Source organism: Helicoverpa zea, chromosome 20, assembly GCF_022581195.2.
Source record: "Helicoverpa zea isolate HzStark_Cry1AcR chromosome 20, ilHelZeax1.1, whole genome shotgun sequence".
Lineage (NCBI taxonomy): Eukaryota > Metazoa > Arthropoda > Insecta > Lepidoptera > Noctuidae > Helicoverpa > Helicoverpa zea.
Window position 1 is genome coordinate 7,099,201 of NC_061471.1, and position 14,787 is coordinate 7,113,987.

Here is a 14,787-nt window from a genome sequence, read left to right on the forward strand (position 1 = left end):
CCGCCAAGTTCACAGCTACCCTTCTCAAGGGCCCTTTGTCCCTTACGTACGACACAAATCATAATTTTGTCGAACTAGCATCTTACTTGTTAGCCTGGCGTATGGGATGATTGACACGCGTTAATTACCTGGATCTCGTCACTTAATTGATTTTCTCTTTCCAGCTTCCGGCTGCACGTTTTTGTGAGCATAATTGCCAAATGATGTGAGGTCGTTAATTAAAAGCAGGTTACTGTTTCTTTGTTAATTTCATTTTTCTTTAATCGTTACTTACGTTGAGTAAGTAGGTATATAAGTATAGAACCCTAGCTAGTAAATAATATTTGCAAAGTTTCATTTTGCAAACACAAGGGTTGAAAAAAGATAGAATACGAATAGCAAGTACTTTATCAAAGGAGCGCTTATTATTTAATTTTGAAGTTAGTTGCTAAAAAACATACAACCATTCGCCAAATGATAGTACCTAGTAGGTATTCTGTTCATACATTTTGACCAGCGTGAATTCCTTTGCAGACATCATCAGAGCGGCAACCCTATTTGACGAGCACTGTCATTATTAGCAAAGACCATCTTAACAAATCTTACCTGATTACTATGATGCGTAAGATGCTTATGGTCGAGCCACCATGACAGTTCGGGCTGCGGGTAGGAGCCGCGCGCCGTGCACTGCGCGAGCGCAACGCCCCCCACTCGCAACGCGTCACCCGCCGTGCCGCGCACCCAGTGGATTGAGACGTTGTATGCTGGTACTGGAAGTTTTGCAAATTAAATTATTAATTGGATTCAGAGTACCTCAACTTCGAATGTTGCAAAACACATACTTAAGCAAATAAAAAAAATATCTGCATTGAATTACCAGTAGGTATACAGGTATATAGGTATCTGTCTCATAATCTCATCATTTGCACAAATAAAAATGCAATCTAAACCAAGTGTATACTGTCTTCCTTCTTAAGGTCATGGCATACATGAACGGCACGACACATAGAGCTGCGCCATGCCGTGTTGTTCATGTGTGCCATGACCTTTAGTTAAAAAATAACGTCAAAGTAACATGACCATACATCCCTAAGCATTTCTTCAAAAACAATCATATGTATAAAAACTTACAATACAATTCAACATCCAAGCTGGCAACTATAGGAGGCGCGAGGTGCGTGTTCGAAGCTCTACACGAGAGCGCCGCAGCATTGTCCCTGGTCAAAGGCAGGTATAACTCGTTCTCCCTCACTGCGGGGATCTCGCTGTCGCCATCTGAAGCGTCTACTAGCGTGTCCCCGGAATACCAGCTTATACGAGGCGGGGGACGACCTGTAAAGATAGGGTATTTGAGTTTCTGTTGGGGATTGCGTGACTGTTCGAGCGTGACTGTGGCTCTGGTATATAAAGGGCTTCAGACGGAACAAAGTTGGGTTTTAGTCAGTACAAGTCTGAAGTCTGTCCATCATCATAATCATATCTGCCTAGCCTTTTCCCAATTATGTTGGGGTCAGCTTCCAGTCAAACCAGATGTAGCTGAGTATCAGTGTTTTACAGCGAGCGACTTCCTATCTGACTTCCTCGATCTAGTTACCCGGGCAACCCATACATCTTGGTAAGACTAGTTGTCAGACTTTCTACCTATTCAACTATTTTGTTCTTTACATTTTCGAAGTAGCAAAGACGTATGATGTAGGTGTTTCTTGCCAAAATCCACCAATTGGCACGGGGGTGGTCCTACGTTGTCGAAATTTTGTCTCAAATAATAGAAGCAAAGTTATTGTCATCTACCGAACACAAATCAATTCGGTTGATACTCAGGAACACTATTACGGAAAACTCATTAAAACTTAACCGGATATTAGCTCAATTCAAACTATTTATTAATACTCTGTTGTTGATGTCGCTTTACCATCGATTAGATCACTTTCTTCACCAAAAGATATCGAAATCGAAATTCACAAACTTTGTATATTATCGTATATCTCAGAAACATTTATTCAAGGCCAAAACGAGAGTAATCCGCCAAAAATGAAGCGATAACCGCCCAGGAATGTGGGCTAGTGCAAAAGTTGAGTCGACCCTCTGAATTACTCCCGCAGTGACGGACCCTACCCTCGCATAAACAGAAACTTATTTATTCGCGTTTGACCTGAAGGAATGTTTGTAATGAATACACGTTTGATATGTGGACCGAGGCCTTATTGTGGTGGAAAACCGGTGAAGTGGGGTGAATTAGAAATGTTTAGGCAGTGTAGATATCTAGGTTTTGCTATTATTTATCTAAGGCTTTTTTCTGTTGCTGTCGAAATAATATTTTGACTAAACAAAGATATGAGTTGTTAACCCTGTCTTTATTGGAAGTCGGTATAAAAAAAACAACTGGTAATGCAAACAAGAATTTAATAAAGGGTTGAAAGATACACTTGTCATTACACAAACGTAAGCCCGTACTAATAAACCGGCCAAGTGCGAGTCGGACTCGCGCACCGAGGGTTCCGTACAAATGCTGTATAGATAAAAAGTGAGTTTCGCGCCAACCGTTCAGTTTAGAACAATCATAGTTATGGTAATTTCGTGAGAGTCAAAATAGTTAATATTTTTTATTTTATAATATAACTAAAATAGTAGGCCAGTACCTTGTAAAAGTTATTTTATTGAAGTTATTTATATACAATATTTTATAGTCATCATTCAGAAATCTGATTGAAAATAACTAATTATGTCTTAAAGGTCATGGGGCATATCTGACCCGCTTTGTAAAAAGTGGCGGACATGAATCAAAGTAGTTTTAAATCGTGGAGAATGGTATGACGTTTCTTTGAATATAAATATTTTATTAAAATTCCATGGAGACGAATGTCCAGGATCGTTTGAAAAATATAAAAGACAAGCAGTTTCAGAGGATTGTACAGGTTGCAATGCTAGTTTTTATTGTTAAAGACATTTCATAAAGAAGGAAGGTGCCAATCCGGATGACCAGGATCTGATGAGGATCTGGAAACCCTGAGAAATCGAGGGCAACTCTTGAATATTGTAGGCACGCATCGAGTCATAACCAGACATGTGAGTGTATTTTTGAGGGTACTGGTAAACAGTGAAGGTTTGGAGCTGATTTGATTATGGAGACTACAGAGAGTCGAGGGAACTCCCGAACGGTATGTTGCAACTACCATGTGTTTGGGCTTATTTTATTCGTATTGGCGAAGACTTTCCACAAAGATAGGTTTGACTGCCATTGTGGGATCGACAGCTAAGATCAGATATAGTTATGGGAACTCCTTTACAATTTATAACGTAACCTTGTGTTGGAGCTTATTTTATTTTAGGTGATGAGAATTCACGACTAACTTGGGTTAAAGCAGCCATTGCAGGAATGGGATCTTTTATTTTTGAGGGATTAATCACCTAAAGAGCCCCAGTTTCAGGTTTTTTTCGAAACCGCCTGACGACTTGTAGCTGTCGAATTGTAACAACGACTTCTAGAGAGTAGGATTCGGGGCTGCTGGCTTTACGTTTCTAGAGCCTTGACAAAAGTGTAATTCTGTCCCTTTCTTTGTTTTATAAAGTCGGCATTATTTTATTTTGTAGCATTTTACAAAAAAATCCAACTTCAATCATATAAAAAAGCAACAAGAAAACAAAAGCAAGAAAGAAATTAAAAAGATGTTAGGTGCATCGGTCTAGAAGTCGGTGTCTAGAGGATGCATCTATATTTATTTAACCACCGAGATCTAGACCGATGCATATAAACAGTTTTCTTGTTGTTTTAGAAGTTGTTTTCTTTTTGTAAAAAGTTTTTATTTTTAACTTTTGTGAAAAGTTCTCGTCAATACGAATAATATAAGCCCAAACACGACGTAACTAAAACATACCGAGTTCTCTCGACTTTCTCACGTCTCCATCATCAGATAAGCTCTAAACCTTCACTGTTTGATAGTATCACCAGACATACATCTGAGAATCAAGTTTTAATCCTATGCATGCCTACAATTTCTGATAGTTGCCCTCGATTTCTCAGGATTTCCATCATCAGATCCTGACCTGATGACAATGGAAGTAAACGGCGAGTACACTTCTCTATCTTTCACTACAAAGAAATGATTTCTCAAATCCGTCAAACTTGGTCGTTTAAATTCCCCATTGAAATGAGGAAAATATTTGATGTTTACACCTGATTTTCTCTAGATTCCCATGGTTCACATTGATGCGACTAATGCCATAGTAAATCAGAGCCTTTATCATTATACTGTGCTATATTTCGTTCGTATCCGCCGTGGGTATGGTTTTCATACTAAGGTGCCCAATGACCTTTGAATGATTTAAAATTTTTCACAGTTTAGAGGCCATTATATTTAAGAAGTGTTTGATATGAATTTCACTTTTTATTCAAAACTTTAATATCTCTACGCGTTCATGTGAAAAAGGGTAGGTAGTAAGTTTATAATTATTAAAAAAATATTTTATGTCATGTAAGCAAAAATAATATTTTAATATTTTATGTAACTTCAAATTTATCATTTTCACAATTTTTCCTTTATCTGTACTATATAACGTTGCTTCGTGCCGAATTTTAAGATTCTGAGTTCACGGGAAGTACCTTGTAGGTTTTGATTCCCTAGCGTGTGACGGAAACTCGTCTAAGGTGTCGGTAAAACTGCTGTATCTTTTGATCGCGTTAACTTAGAAGTTTGATTTTTTCATTGCTTAAAGGGACAATAGACAAGGTATTTGGTATAAATTTCAATTTCGTACCTTTATTCGTTCGTGAGAAATAAGGTAGTAAGTTTTATTTTATTAAAATATTTTTATTATATTATATAACAAAAAAAAATAGATTTTCGCAATTTTTCCTATATTTGCATTATATAACAATGCTTCATGCCAAATTTCAAGATTCTGAGTTTACGGGAAGTACCCTGTAGGTTTTGATTCCTTTGCGAGTGTCGAGAATTTGTTGAAAATATCGACATAATCGGTTGTATCTTTTGATTGGCTTGGCTTAGAAGCTTGATATTTTCACAGCCTAAAGGGACAATAGACCCGAGTATTTCATGTGAATTTCAGCTTGATACGTCCACGCGTTCTTAAGATAAAGGGTCTTGACAGACAGACAGACAGACAGACAGACAGACGGACAACAAAGTGATCCTATAAGGGTTCCGTTTTTTCCTTTCGAGGTACGGAACCCTAAAAATCAATAAACCTTTTTCTAAATACACTACTTTCTCAAAAGAAATAACGAAGCGAGTCTTAACGACAGTTTTAAAAGAAAATACTTTGGGAACAAGTTAAACCAACTAAAACGTAAGTGAAATAGTTGTGTTTAATTGATCTTTTACCGAGGTCCCAGGAACGTGGAACTTTTAAAGGAAAAAGTCCCAAAGCGCATTGCTAACATCGGGAACATAGTTTTTCTAAGAACGCTGCTTAATTAAGAATCGGATGTCGTTAACATGTAATGAAAAATATATCGAATTAAAAGACATCGAGTCAGCTTCCTGCTGTTACCTTACGTATTTTAATTAATTTAAGAGTACCCGTACATTACAGACTTTTAGTCAGCTGGCAGTTTGTTCAAGCTCATACATAAATCAGTATGGAAATTAATTGTTTAACAACGATCAGGTATCAGACCGACTAAAACTTTGATTGAATTCACGATTATCTTTAAAAAAACAACTATCGGGCCAACTGTCGACTGACTGGTTACTTACTCTGCAATGTGCGAGTACTCTAAATCTCTCATTTTAAGATGTTGAAGGCGCGTGAGCTCATTACTTTATCTAATGATACTAAATAATTAGTCCAGAGGGAGCGAATTCTTGATTTCAATTTGTTAATTGAATCTAGTTTGCCACTACTGACACACATTCAATTATAATTTTAATATTAATGACCTTTTAATGAATGAAATGTAAACCGATGAACAATGTGAGCGCCTAAGGCGATTATCACACTGCCCCGCATGATGCAGCGTAGTGCGTGGATGCGTTTTTTTCCGTTGTATGGAAATATCTCCGTTTGTATGGAAAACACGCATAGTCCAACACACTGAAAATGCATCCACGCGCGTTCATGCGGATCACGCACATACATGCGGAGAAACACGCACCCCCGCGCGTAGGTGCGGGGCGAGACGCAAGGTATGGCACACTGAATCCCGCAATGCCGCGCGTGATTTTAAATGGGCGTGACGTGTATATTTGAAAATGGAACTCGCTGTGCGTGAATTTACAAAACGCACCTACGCGCGTGAGTGCGTGAAAAACCCGCACGATGATGCAGATCTGCACTCCCGCAGGAACGCGCGTAGGTGCGTCGACACGCAAGATGCAGCGTGATGCGGGGCAGTGTGAAGATCACCTAAGACTATTAAACCAGTAATAATTAAGTAACATTGTCACATCTGTTGTTTTTGCAAAATTGTAAGTACCTGTATCTATCTAAATCTTTATGTATTTTTGAGAATGAAGCAATAGCCGGTGGTACTCGAATACACATGTAGCAACGTAAAAAAAACCATTCGGGCATTAGTTAAAGAATATCTGTGGAGGCTTGTTATTAGCAACTGAATTATATATTTTTTGTTACCTATTCTGTTATTAGTCTGTAAGCCTTCTTAAAATAAATAAAATAAATCTACATATGAAAATCTACAAATGAACTGTTGAAGCAATTATTATCCTTTGACACACTGCTCTAAGATCCCATTTCAAATTAATTTATATGAACAATACAAACTAAGTAATACAGATTATACATTTCAGCTGTTTCGGTTAAATCGCTGAGTTTGTGGGTGACAGCGCTTAACCCCGTAATTTGACGTTTGTAAATTGCAAGTTGCAATTGCCTTCCCAGTTAATTAGTTGGTTCCATTGAATGAGAATGTTTACACGGGTAATTTCGTTAAAAATCACGCTATTGTTGCTTTGCTAGCTTAAAATCAGAATTTGAATGGCTTTTAAGACTAAGTTTTGCATATTTTCACCATCATAGACGATTTACATACGACACTTTCGGTGGATTTCATAGAGTTTTGAACAAAAAGAGATTCGCTTTACCGTCAACCGCGGCGGAGCGCGGTTCCGTCTGTGATTCACCATAGCTCTATAGGGCGGACCGTAGATTGGTTACTTTTGTATTTTATTATAAAACCCTTACTTCTACACTTAAACCCTTTTTTGCTAGGAAGTCATCAAACGACCTCTCCCACAGTGGGTGCAGCGTGAGAAAATATCAGACTCTTACACCACTAAAACCCTCCATATTGCTTCTAGAGCCTTTTGTTCGAACAATCCCGCAGTCTTCTTCTCTAATACCCCTTAGGGGATCACAAACTCATTATAGAGGATGTATTTATAAATGAACATAACACCATTGAGGAATGTGTACAGAATATTCTAGAAGGACAAAGATTCCTTACCTCCTATGACGAGACAGCGTAATACTAGCGTGTCTCCATCGTGGTAGGGACCGACTCTGCCGACCACTTTGTTGCTCATCTCGTCCATGAAGAATGGTGGGCTTGGAAGCACTACAAACAGAAAAGAAATATAGTTATATATATATATATATATAGATAGATAGATAGATATACTCTTTATTATACACACCAATTAAAAATCAACAAGAACAAAACAGAAAATGTTGAAGTCGGTAACCCAATGGGCGGTCTTATCGCTAAAAGCGATCTCTTACTGACAACCTTTGGAAGGATTGAGACAAAAAGGAAATAACCATGTAGGTACAGTTGTCACAAAAGTCAATGGCGGTTTGCAACTAAATTCAGAGCACAAGTGTGCGCTTGTGGCTTATAACACACCTCCGACATCCATTGATATCTATGGTTTGAACAATACTCTGGATTTTAAAAAGTTTGGCGAGACCCTATAAAGTATGTACAAGTTTGCAAATTAAAAATGAGGATAGAATTTCATTTCTTTGTTGCTAACACACGCAATTGAATGGAGAAAATAAATAAAACTAGTGTAGGTGTGAAGCAGAAAACACTGAAGTTTGTAATTGGTTACGTACAAGTTCGCAATTTCATTTAATTTTTAACTATTTGTGTTCCGTTTTATTGCAACTTTATTAAAATAATTTATTTCACTTGGGGCTTTAAAAGCACCCACGAAAGTTAAAAGAAAGGCTTCCTATGAAAATAGACAAGAAACTCTATATTTACTCTATTTAAAATACTCAGTTACTAGTTTTAAGACTATTGCGACGAGCTTTGCCATTTCATTTGTGCCATTTATAAGATAGAGAATTCAGAATTTCACCTAGAATTATTGACTATAAAATTGGATTGTTTTATAAAAGAAGCGGATAGTATGTATTAAATATTTATGAAAAGTTAAAAAAAAAGTTTTGAAAGAAAAGTTTTATTCATTGTAAGGCTAAGGCGTTGGAAATATTTCGATAAATAAAAATCTGTATCTCTGCAATTTACTCCCACCATAGGTACGATACTAGGTTTGTAGATTAAACCGTAATTCTTATATAACAGGAAATCTGGCAACAACGCAATATATTTCCTCACCATAATTGACATTTATTACGAACTCAGTTAGTCAGGTGTAGTTATAACTCCAAGGTAAACCGGCTCCCGAATTTTTGCATTACCTCGCCTTACGACACCCCCGGGAGTATACAGGGATGGTTAAATTCGTTCTATTCCGGGAAATACACATCTCCGTCTGAACACCCAGGGGTATCAGGATCTACAGTACTTTCTGAAGTGTTTACACGTCAAACCTACGTTTTTAAGGGCTTGTGAGAGTTTTGGCAGACATCTGTTTCGAGTCAGCTAAGTTTTATTGAGGTAGGTACGCTCAGTAGAACTATTCTGGCCTATTTTTATTTAAGTCTTGAATATATCTAGTTAAATTAAGGTGTTCTATACCTACATCTCTACCTGTTTCATTGGATAAGGCTGCCTGCCCACCGGAGCGTAGCTAGGCTGCGGAGTGGAGAAACGTGAGAAATATTAACCAATAGGATTGAGGAGCAGAGATTTTGTGCAATCCTATTGGTTAATATTTCTCAGTTTCTCCACTTCGCAGCCTAGCTCCGCTTCGGTGGACAGGCAGCCTTAAGGTCGGCTTAATTGTATTGGGAATTAATTCTCAGTAGAAGAGGTATTCTGGCCAATTTTTATATAGGTCTTGAAAATACCTTGCTAAATTGGCGTCTTCATTTCTATTTTATCGGCAAACTGCAGATAAAATGCAATTGTGCCTTGTATGTTATTTATAGAGCCATGAAGTCCCCAACTCAAAGTTTGTCTGGCACGATCAACTCGAGTAGAGGGTACTGCTGCTTTGCATAGTCAAACTTCTCAAGTTGGTCAGCTAGATATATTTAACGTGACTGGGGAGTCTTGGATGCCAGTCAATAACTCTCTACTGTTAGCATCTATTATTGTCTATGGATATCGATTTCATAATAATGCAAATGATTAAGTATTTCTATTTGTACTTTTGTTGGCGAATTATGAGATTCCTCTTAAGTAAGTTTTTATAATCACGTTATAGGCAGATTTCGACGTCATTTTCATCAATTTGAGCTTGATTGCGCCCACTCGTGTTCCGAAAGCCCACGACGATCGATCGCGATTTTTTTTTTGTATAAATTTCTTTATAACTGTTACAATCAAACTTACGCATGGGAAAAATATTTAGAATTAATTCAGTTAATAATATTGATGTTTTGGATTTCCGCAAAGGGACGCCTTTTTCCACAATTTATCTAAACTTATGTATACAGTAACTTCGACATGTATAGTCTTAAAACAATGCCTATATCTATAAAAGATAGACACAATATAGGTTCGCCCGCATCGCTGTCAATTGGCTAGAGTCTAAAAGGCTGTATATTTACAAATTGTCAATGCTGATGTGCCTGAAATAATGGCCGAATTTAGTCCACTGAAAAATCGACCGACTGCCGTGATGTTCAGAAATAGAAAATGTCGCTGCGAATATCTGATGTCCCGGTGGATGCACTTGGTTTATTTGCAGAATACAATGAGATAGTACTAATGCTGGTATAGATACCAATCTTTGTATGTAGGGGTGTTTGTTTCTCTTTTACGAAACCTACTGGATGGATTTAGTTGCAGGAAAACATATAGATTTATTACTAGGTGTAAAGAAAATTAGTTACCTACTCTAGTACTCTTGTAAAGCACCGGTACTCAGCTGAATCCGGTTAGACTGGAAGCCGACCCTAATATAGTTGGGAAAAGGCTCGGAGGATGACGATGACTCTAGTAGTGTAGTTTTACCTCTGCTTACAATCTCCGTCTTTTGTTTCCAGTAGGTATTGTTTTTTTCTTTTCGTATTCGTGGTCAAAATAGCCCCTTATTCAAGTTAAAAAATTATCTACTGCAATTATAAGAAGTTTATCTAAAAGAAATAGCTACTTACTGCAAATATCGGGTTTCTAAACATTAAATTAATCGTAAGATTAGTTATGTGGAACTTAATTAGCTTTCAATATTTGCTGTGCGTTTCATCGAATAGAAATGTACGTAATTATTGTCATATCTTAAGATTCTTTTTTAATAAAGAAAAGATGCTCATTAAAATCAAAGATTATAGCTAATATCTACTACTTAATAAACTTATTCACAAGATCTTTTGCTCACTGATATAAGTAGAGATGATAAGTTATTTTGAGCACACTTCTTGCAATAAAACTGATATTAAGAAAACCGTCTCTTGTAAATAGGTAAGTTATCGATTTTATTTATATCTAAAATATAAAAGTCTGTACATATATGCAAAATATGCAACGTACAAGGTACGTACCTACCTGCAATATGCAAAGGACAGCGCGCTTTTCGTCCCAGATAAGTGAATGCGGAATCACTGAGATTCTTAAAATACTGCTTTTGCAATACACATTCTTTAATTCTAGCTACATATACAAGACTAGCCGTTTTGACGCAGTTTTTCCTGTGTCCCAGGGGAACTTCTTCCCGTGTCCGGAAAAAAATATTCCTCTTCGCAAACGCCACGTATAATGTGAAATTACAAAAAGATATTATAAATGAAGAACCCCTCGACCGATTTTGTGCAAACTTCACATTAACTAAGTATCTAGTATCTACTAAATAGTCCGAATAAAGCCTAAACATTTGATTTGGATAGGTAAGCCCGTTTTTGATTTATAAAATTATGTACAAGGAAAAGTGACATTATCTATACTTCTATACGGGTAGTATTTAAACGCAAATCAAAAAATATCCTTTTTCTATGCAATAAGATTCCGAATTCCCATCAAAATTACTGATTGCACAGCAAAATATTCAACTCAAAATATCACTAAACACACTACAATTTATTTTCGCAGCGTACAGCGATTTTTCCTAAAGCAAAAGCTTTTTCATCAATGCACAGCTAACAATCTTAATGTACATTATACATGTTAACTCTTTTTCTTTTAAATATAGCTTCTATTTTTATATTATTTACAGCAGTTTTTCTGAATAAAACAGCATTTTATTGGTCACAGTCATCTTATTATTTATTAGTTACCACATAATGAGATCAGCAAAAAAATATAAAATTAAATACAAAATTGTAATTTATTGAATTATTAATAAGCGTAAACGCTTCCTTTTTTGCCCAATAGGCACATTTTTGGCTTCTGCAGGTGGCGCCACGTACTTGAGTCGGATCGCAAGTCCGAGGATATGCTTGCACATATAGTTCTTAAAGAAAATGGGGCAGGTGCATTTTAGTCATTGTCAGTACTTCCTTTTGGCAAACAGTCATTAAAAGGCAGAACTATCATATTTCAGAATGTTTATAGTCAGAATCATCTTTTGACATAGTTTTGGAATTTTTATTTTCCTGTAAGAAGCATGCAAACAAGCCTGAAGCATGCAAGCATGCAACATGCAGCAAGCATGGCTTCTGTCACGGCTCCGGCGCTTCGTGGCTCCGGCGGTCCCATGCGAGCTTATCGTCGCAGATGGTTTTCACGCTCACCACCGCAGCTTCGGCTTACTGGCCGGCAGAGCCGGCCAGCCTCAACCGCGTCGGCGAGCGTTAAAACTACCTGCGCCTCAGCTCAGCCTCAGCAGGCCGCCTCGCCCCTCCGCGCCTACGCGGTTTTGAATTGCACTCTAGGGGTAGGGCAGACAAGACTACGTGGAGTCGGTTTTGCAGCGATTCGTTTTCGTTACTAGCTTCAATTTTTCAGTTAATTTGTTCTGCTTTTTAGAAATAATGCAATGTGACAGGATTTTTTTGTTATAATAATCATTAAATTTGCCGAGCATGGCTTCTTGAAAATTAAGACAAATATGATGAACAGGTTTTGTTGTACTTACTGGTTAATATGCGACTGGGATAGTTATTTTGCTATGAAATATGGAAAATTTGCTGTGCAGTCAGTATTTAATGCTTGTATGTAGTATTTTTGTACAAGAATAAATTTAACTGTATTGCATTATAAGGAAAAAAGTAATGTCATATTGATGTATAATTTCGAATTATCTGCAGTTTGAGTTTTGTTAAACATTTAGTTTATTTGTAGTGAAGTAAGTTATTTGATGTAAAAAAGAATATAAATGATGAATATTTATTGATAGGCAATTATTTATTTGATATGCAATTTATAATATCCCCTTCTATACTAATATTATAAAGCTGAAGAGTTTGTTTGTTTGAACGCGCTAATCTCAGGAACCAGTGGTCCGATTTTTAAATTTCTTTCAGTGTTAGATAGCCCATTTATCGAGGAAGGCTATAGGCTACTTTTTATCCCGGTACGGGAAGTAGTTCCCACGGGATGCGGGTGAAACCGCTGGCAGAAGCTAGTTTTTTATATAGAAGATAGATATAGAATTTTTTTTGTGAATGGCATCTCGCAGTTCAGCCTAGGAGGCTGTTTACTGCTTAACCGGACAAAAATAGATATAGAAGAAAAGGCGTAAGTACTTATACTATACTCGTCCCTCCTCTAAGTTTTCGATACCTTTAAGCCCAAAACTCAAAACATGAACTCCAGATATTATTAGCATTTAATATTAATACAAAAATGTCGGTTCCTCTGTTTCTACGTTCGCCGGAAGACATGATGTTCATCTCCCAAAGACTAACATTTTATTCCTTTGTGCATAACAAAGAAGGGATATCTTTGAAAGCTTTTTTTATAAACAGGACTAATGTATCTCATTGTTCTATCCGTGTAGGGTGACCAGGATTAAGTCTTTATTCGGAACGGAGTACTTTTTTGAAGTCCCCCGGTCTTTGTTTTCGGTGTAGGTTAAAATGTTAAGTAATTAATATGTGATCTTAAGTTTAAGCTTGTATTACTGATGTAAAAGTTAAGATGGGTCAAAACTTGTATGTATTTTATAAGAGATTCCTTTTGATTTAAATGCTGAATTTAGAATCAGCTTAAACAAAGCTTAAGCAGCAGATTATACTAGCTGTCGAGTGAGCTTTTTTTATTAAATAAAATGTATCCTATGTTCATTCTAATATTACCAAAAATATGTGTATAAAATTTCATGATGATCGGTTAAGCGGTTTTCCAGGAAAGCGTTGCAAACAAACGGACTTTCGCATTTATAATATTAGTACGATTTTTTCCCTTTTTATTGTTCATGTTTCTGCAAAACTCATAAATTGTATATTACGATGTCTTGGACGTATAAAAAGGAGCGATTGATACACATAAGTAGATAGGAAAGCGTCTATCATGCGACATATTATAAGAGCGAATAAAAGTCTTGTCCCAAAAGTGATAGATATGACCGAGGATGGATATGATACAGGAAGGGACCACGTGATGGATTGAGACCAAAATATGACTTGATTTGGAATAAGTACCTACGAAAGATGGTTTATTTTGTGATAAAATTAAATATGTGGTACAAGATAAGGTCGTTATTTCTTAATTTAGATACATGTGTAAATGCAGGGTCTTATTAACATCAATTTTAAATGTAAAGTTTTAACTGGTCAACAGTTTTATCTTAATTATAATTGTAAACAACTGCGTCAATAAGTGTTGAATTTGCATAGGTAGGTATACTATGAATTTAAAGTCGGTAATTAATTTACAATTCAATGTAATGGTTGGTTATAGATGTACCAAGTTCTCAAAATAACTGGTATTGGAAATGAATATTCATAAACGAATATTAATTGGTTGTTCTTCAATAAATTTATAATCGTAATTTGTAAACTTTCGTCATAAGTTTCCGAAACGACTTCAAAACTTTTGAAGCCTGAAATAAATCCAAGAAAATCTAGACTAATGGGGATCCTACATAAATGTATTCGTTCACGGCCGATTAAAGTTACAAGACAAAGTTTTTTCCTTTGCTAATGCGGTGAGAAGCGTTCATTCATCGTATTTCTGTACGATCCGTCTGTAGTACGCATGCGTCAAAATAAACATGTCTGCCAGTGATATTTCCAACATGTTTTACAAACAACGTATTATAAACGATGCATTATTTCACTGTTAATTTTGGAGGCGGATATAAACACAAACGGAAGCCACCTAAAAATACAATTCTTTAATAATGTGAAATATATTAGGCACTTCATCCGAAAAACATGGTTTTAACCCCAGTACATGTTCTACCATCGTAACAAAACATCGCAGAAATAAGAGCGCAAAATAAATCTCCCTGGCAATAAAAAAAGTAATGTGGGGTTGCTACAAGTGAAAACAAAAAGCTCCCGATGTATTCAATTCCGCGGCAGCGCTCGGCGAGAACGCACGTCACTGGATAAATGATTACTTTACTTTCGAAGTCATTTTTTACTGTAAGT

General features: G+C 36.6%; 1 protein-coding gene across 1 annotated transcript in view; it reads right to left on the reverse strand.

Moving 5' to 3' along the window:
• The window catches only part of LOC124640224, a 143,059-nt gene that overhangs the window by 7,968 nt on the left and 120,304 nt on the right, over positions 1-14,787 (reverse strand). The window contains exons 6-8 of the mRNA XM_047177903.1: positions 7,406-7,516; positions 1,111-1,311; positions 586-749 (exon numbers count right to left, since the gene is read on the reverse strand). Of these exons, the coding sequence (XP_047033859.1) occupies positions 586-749; positions 1,111-1,311; positions 7,406-7,516 (476 nt within the window). The remainder of the gene's footprint in view (positions 1-585; positions 750-1,110; positions 1,312-7,405; positions 7,517-14,787) is intronic.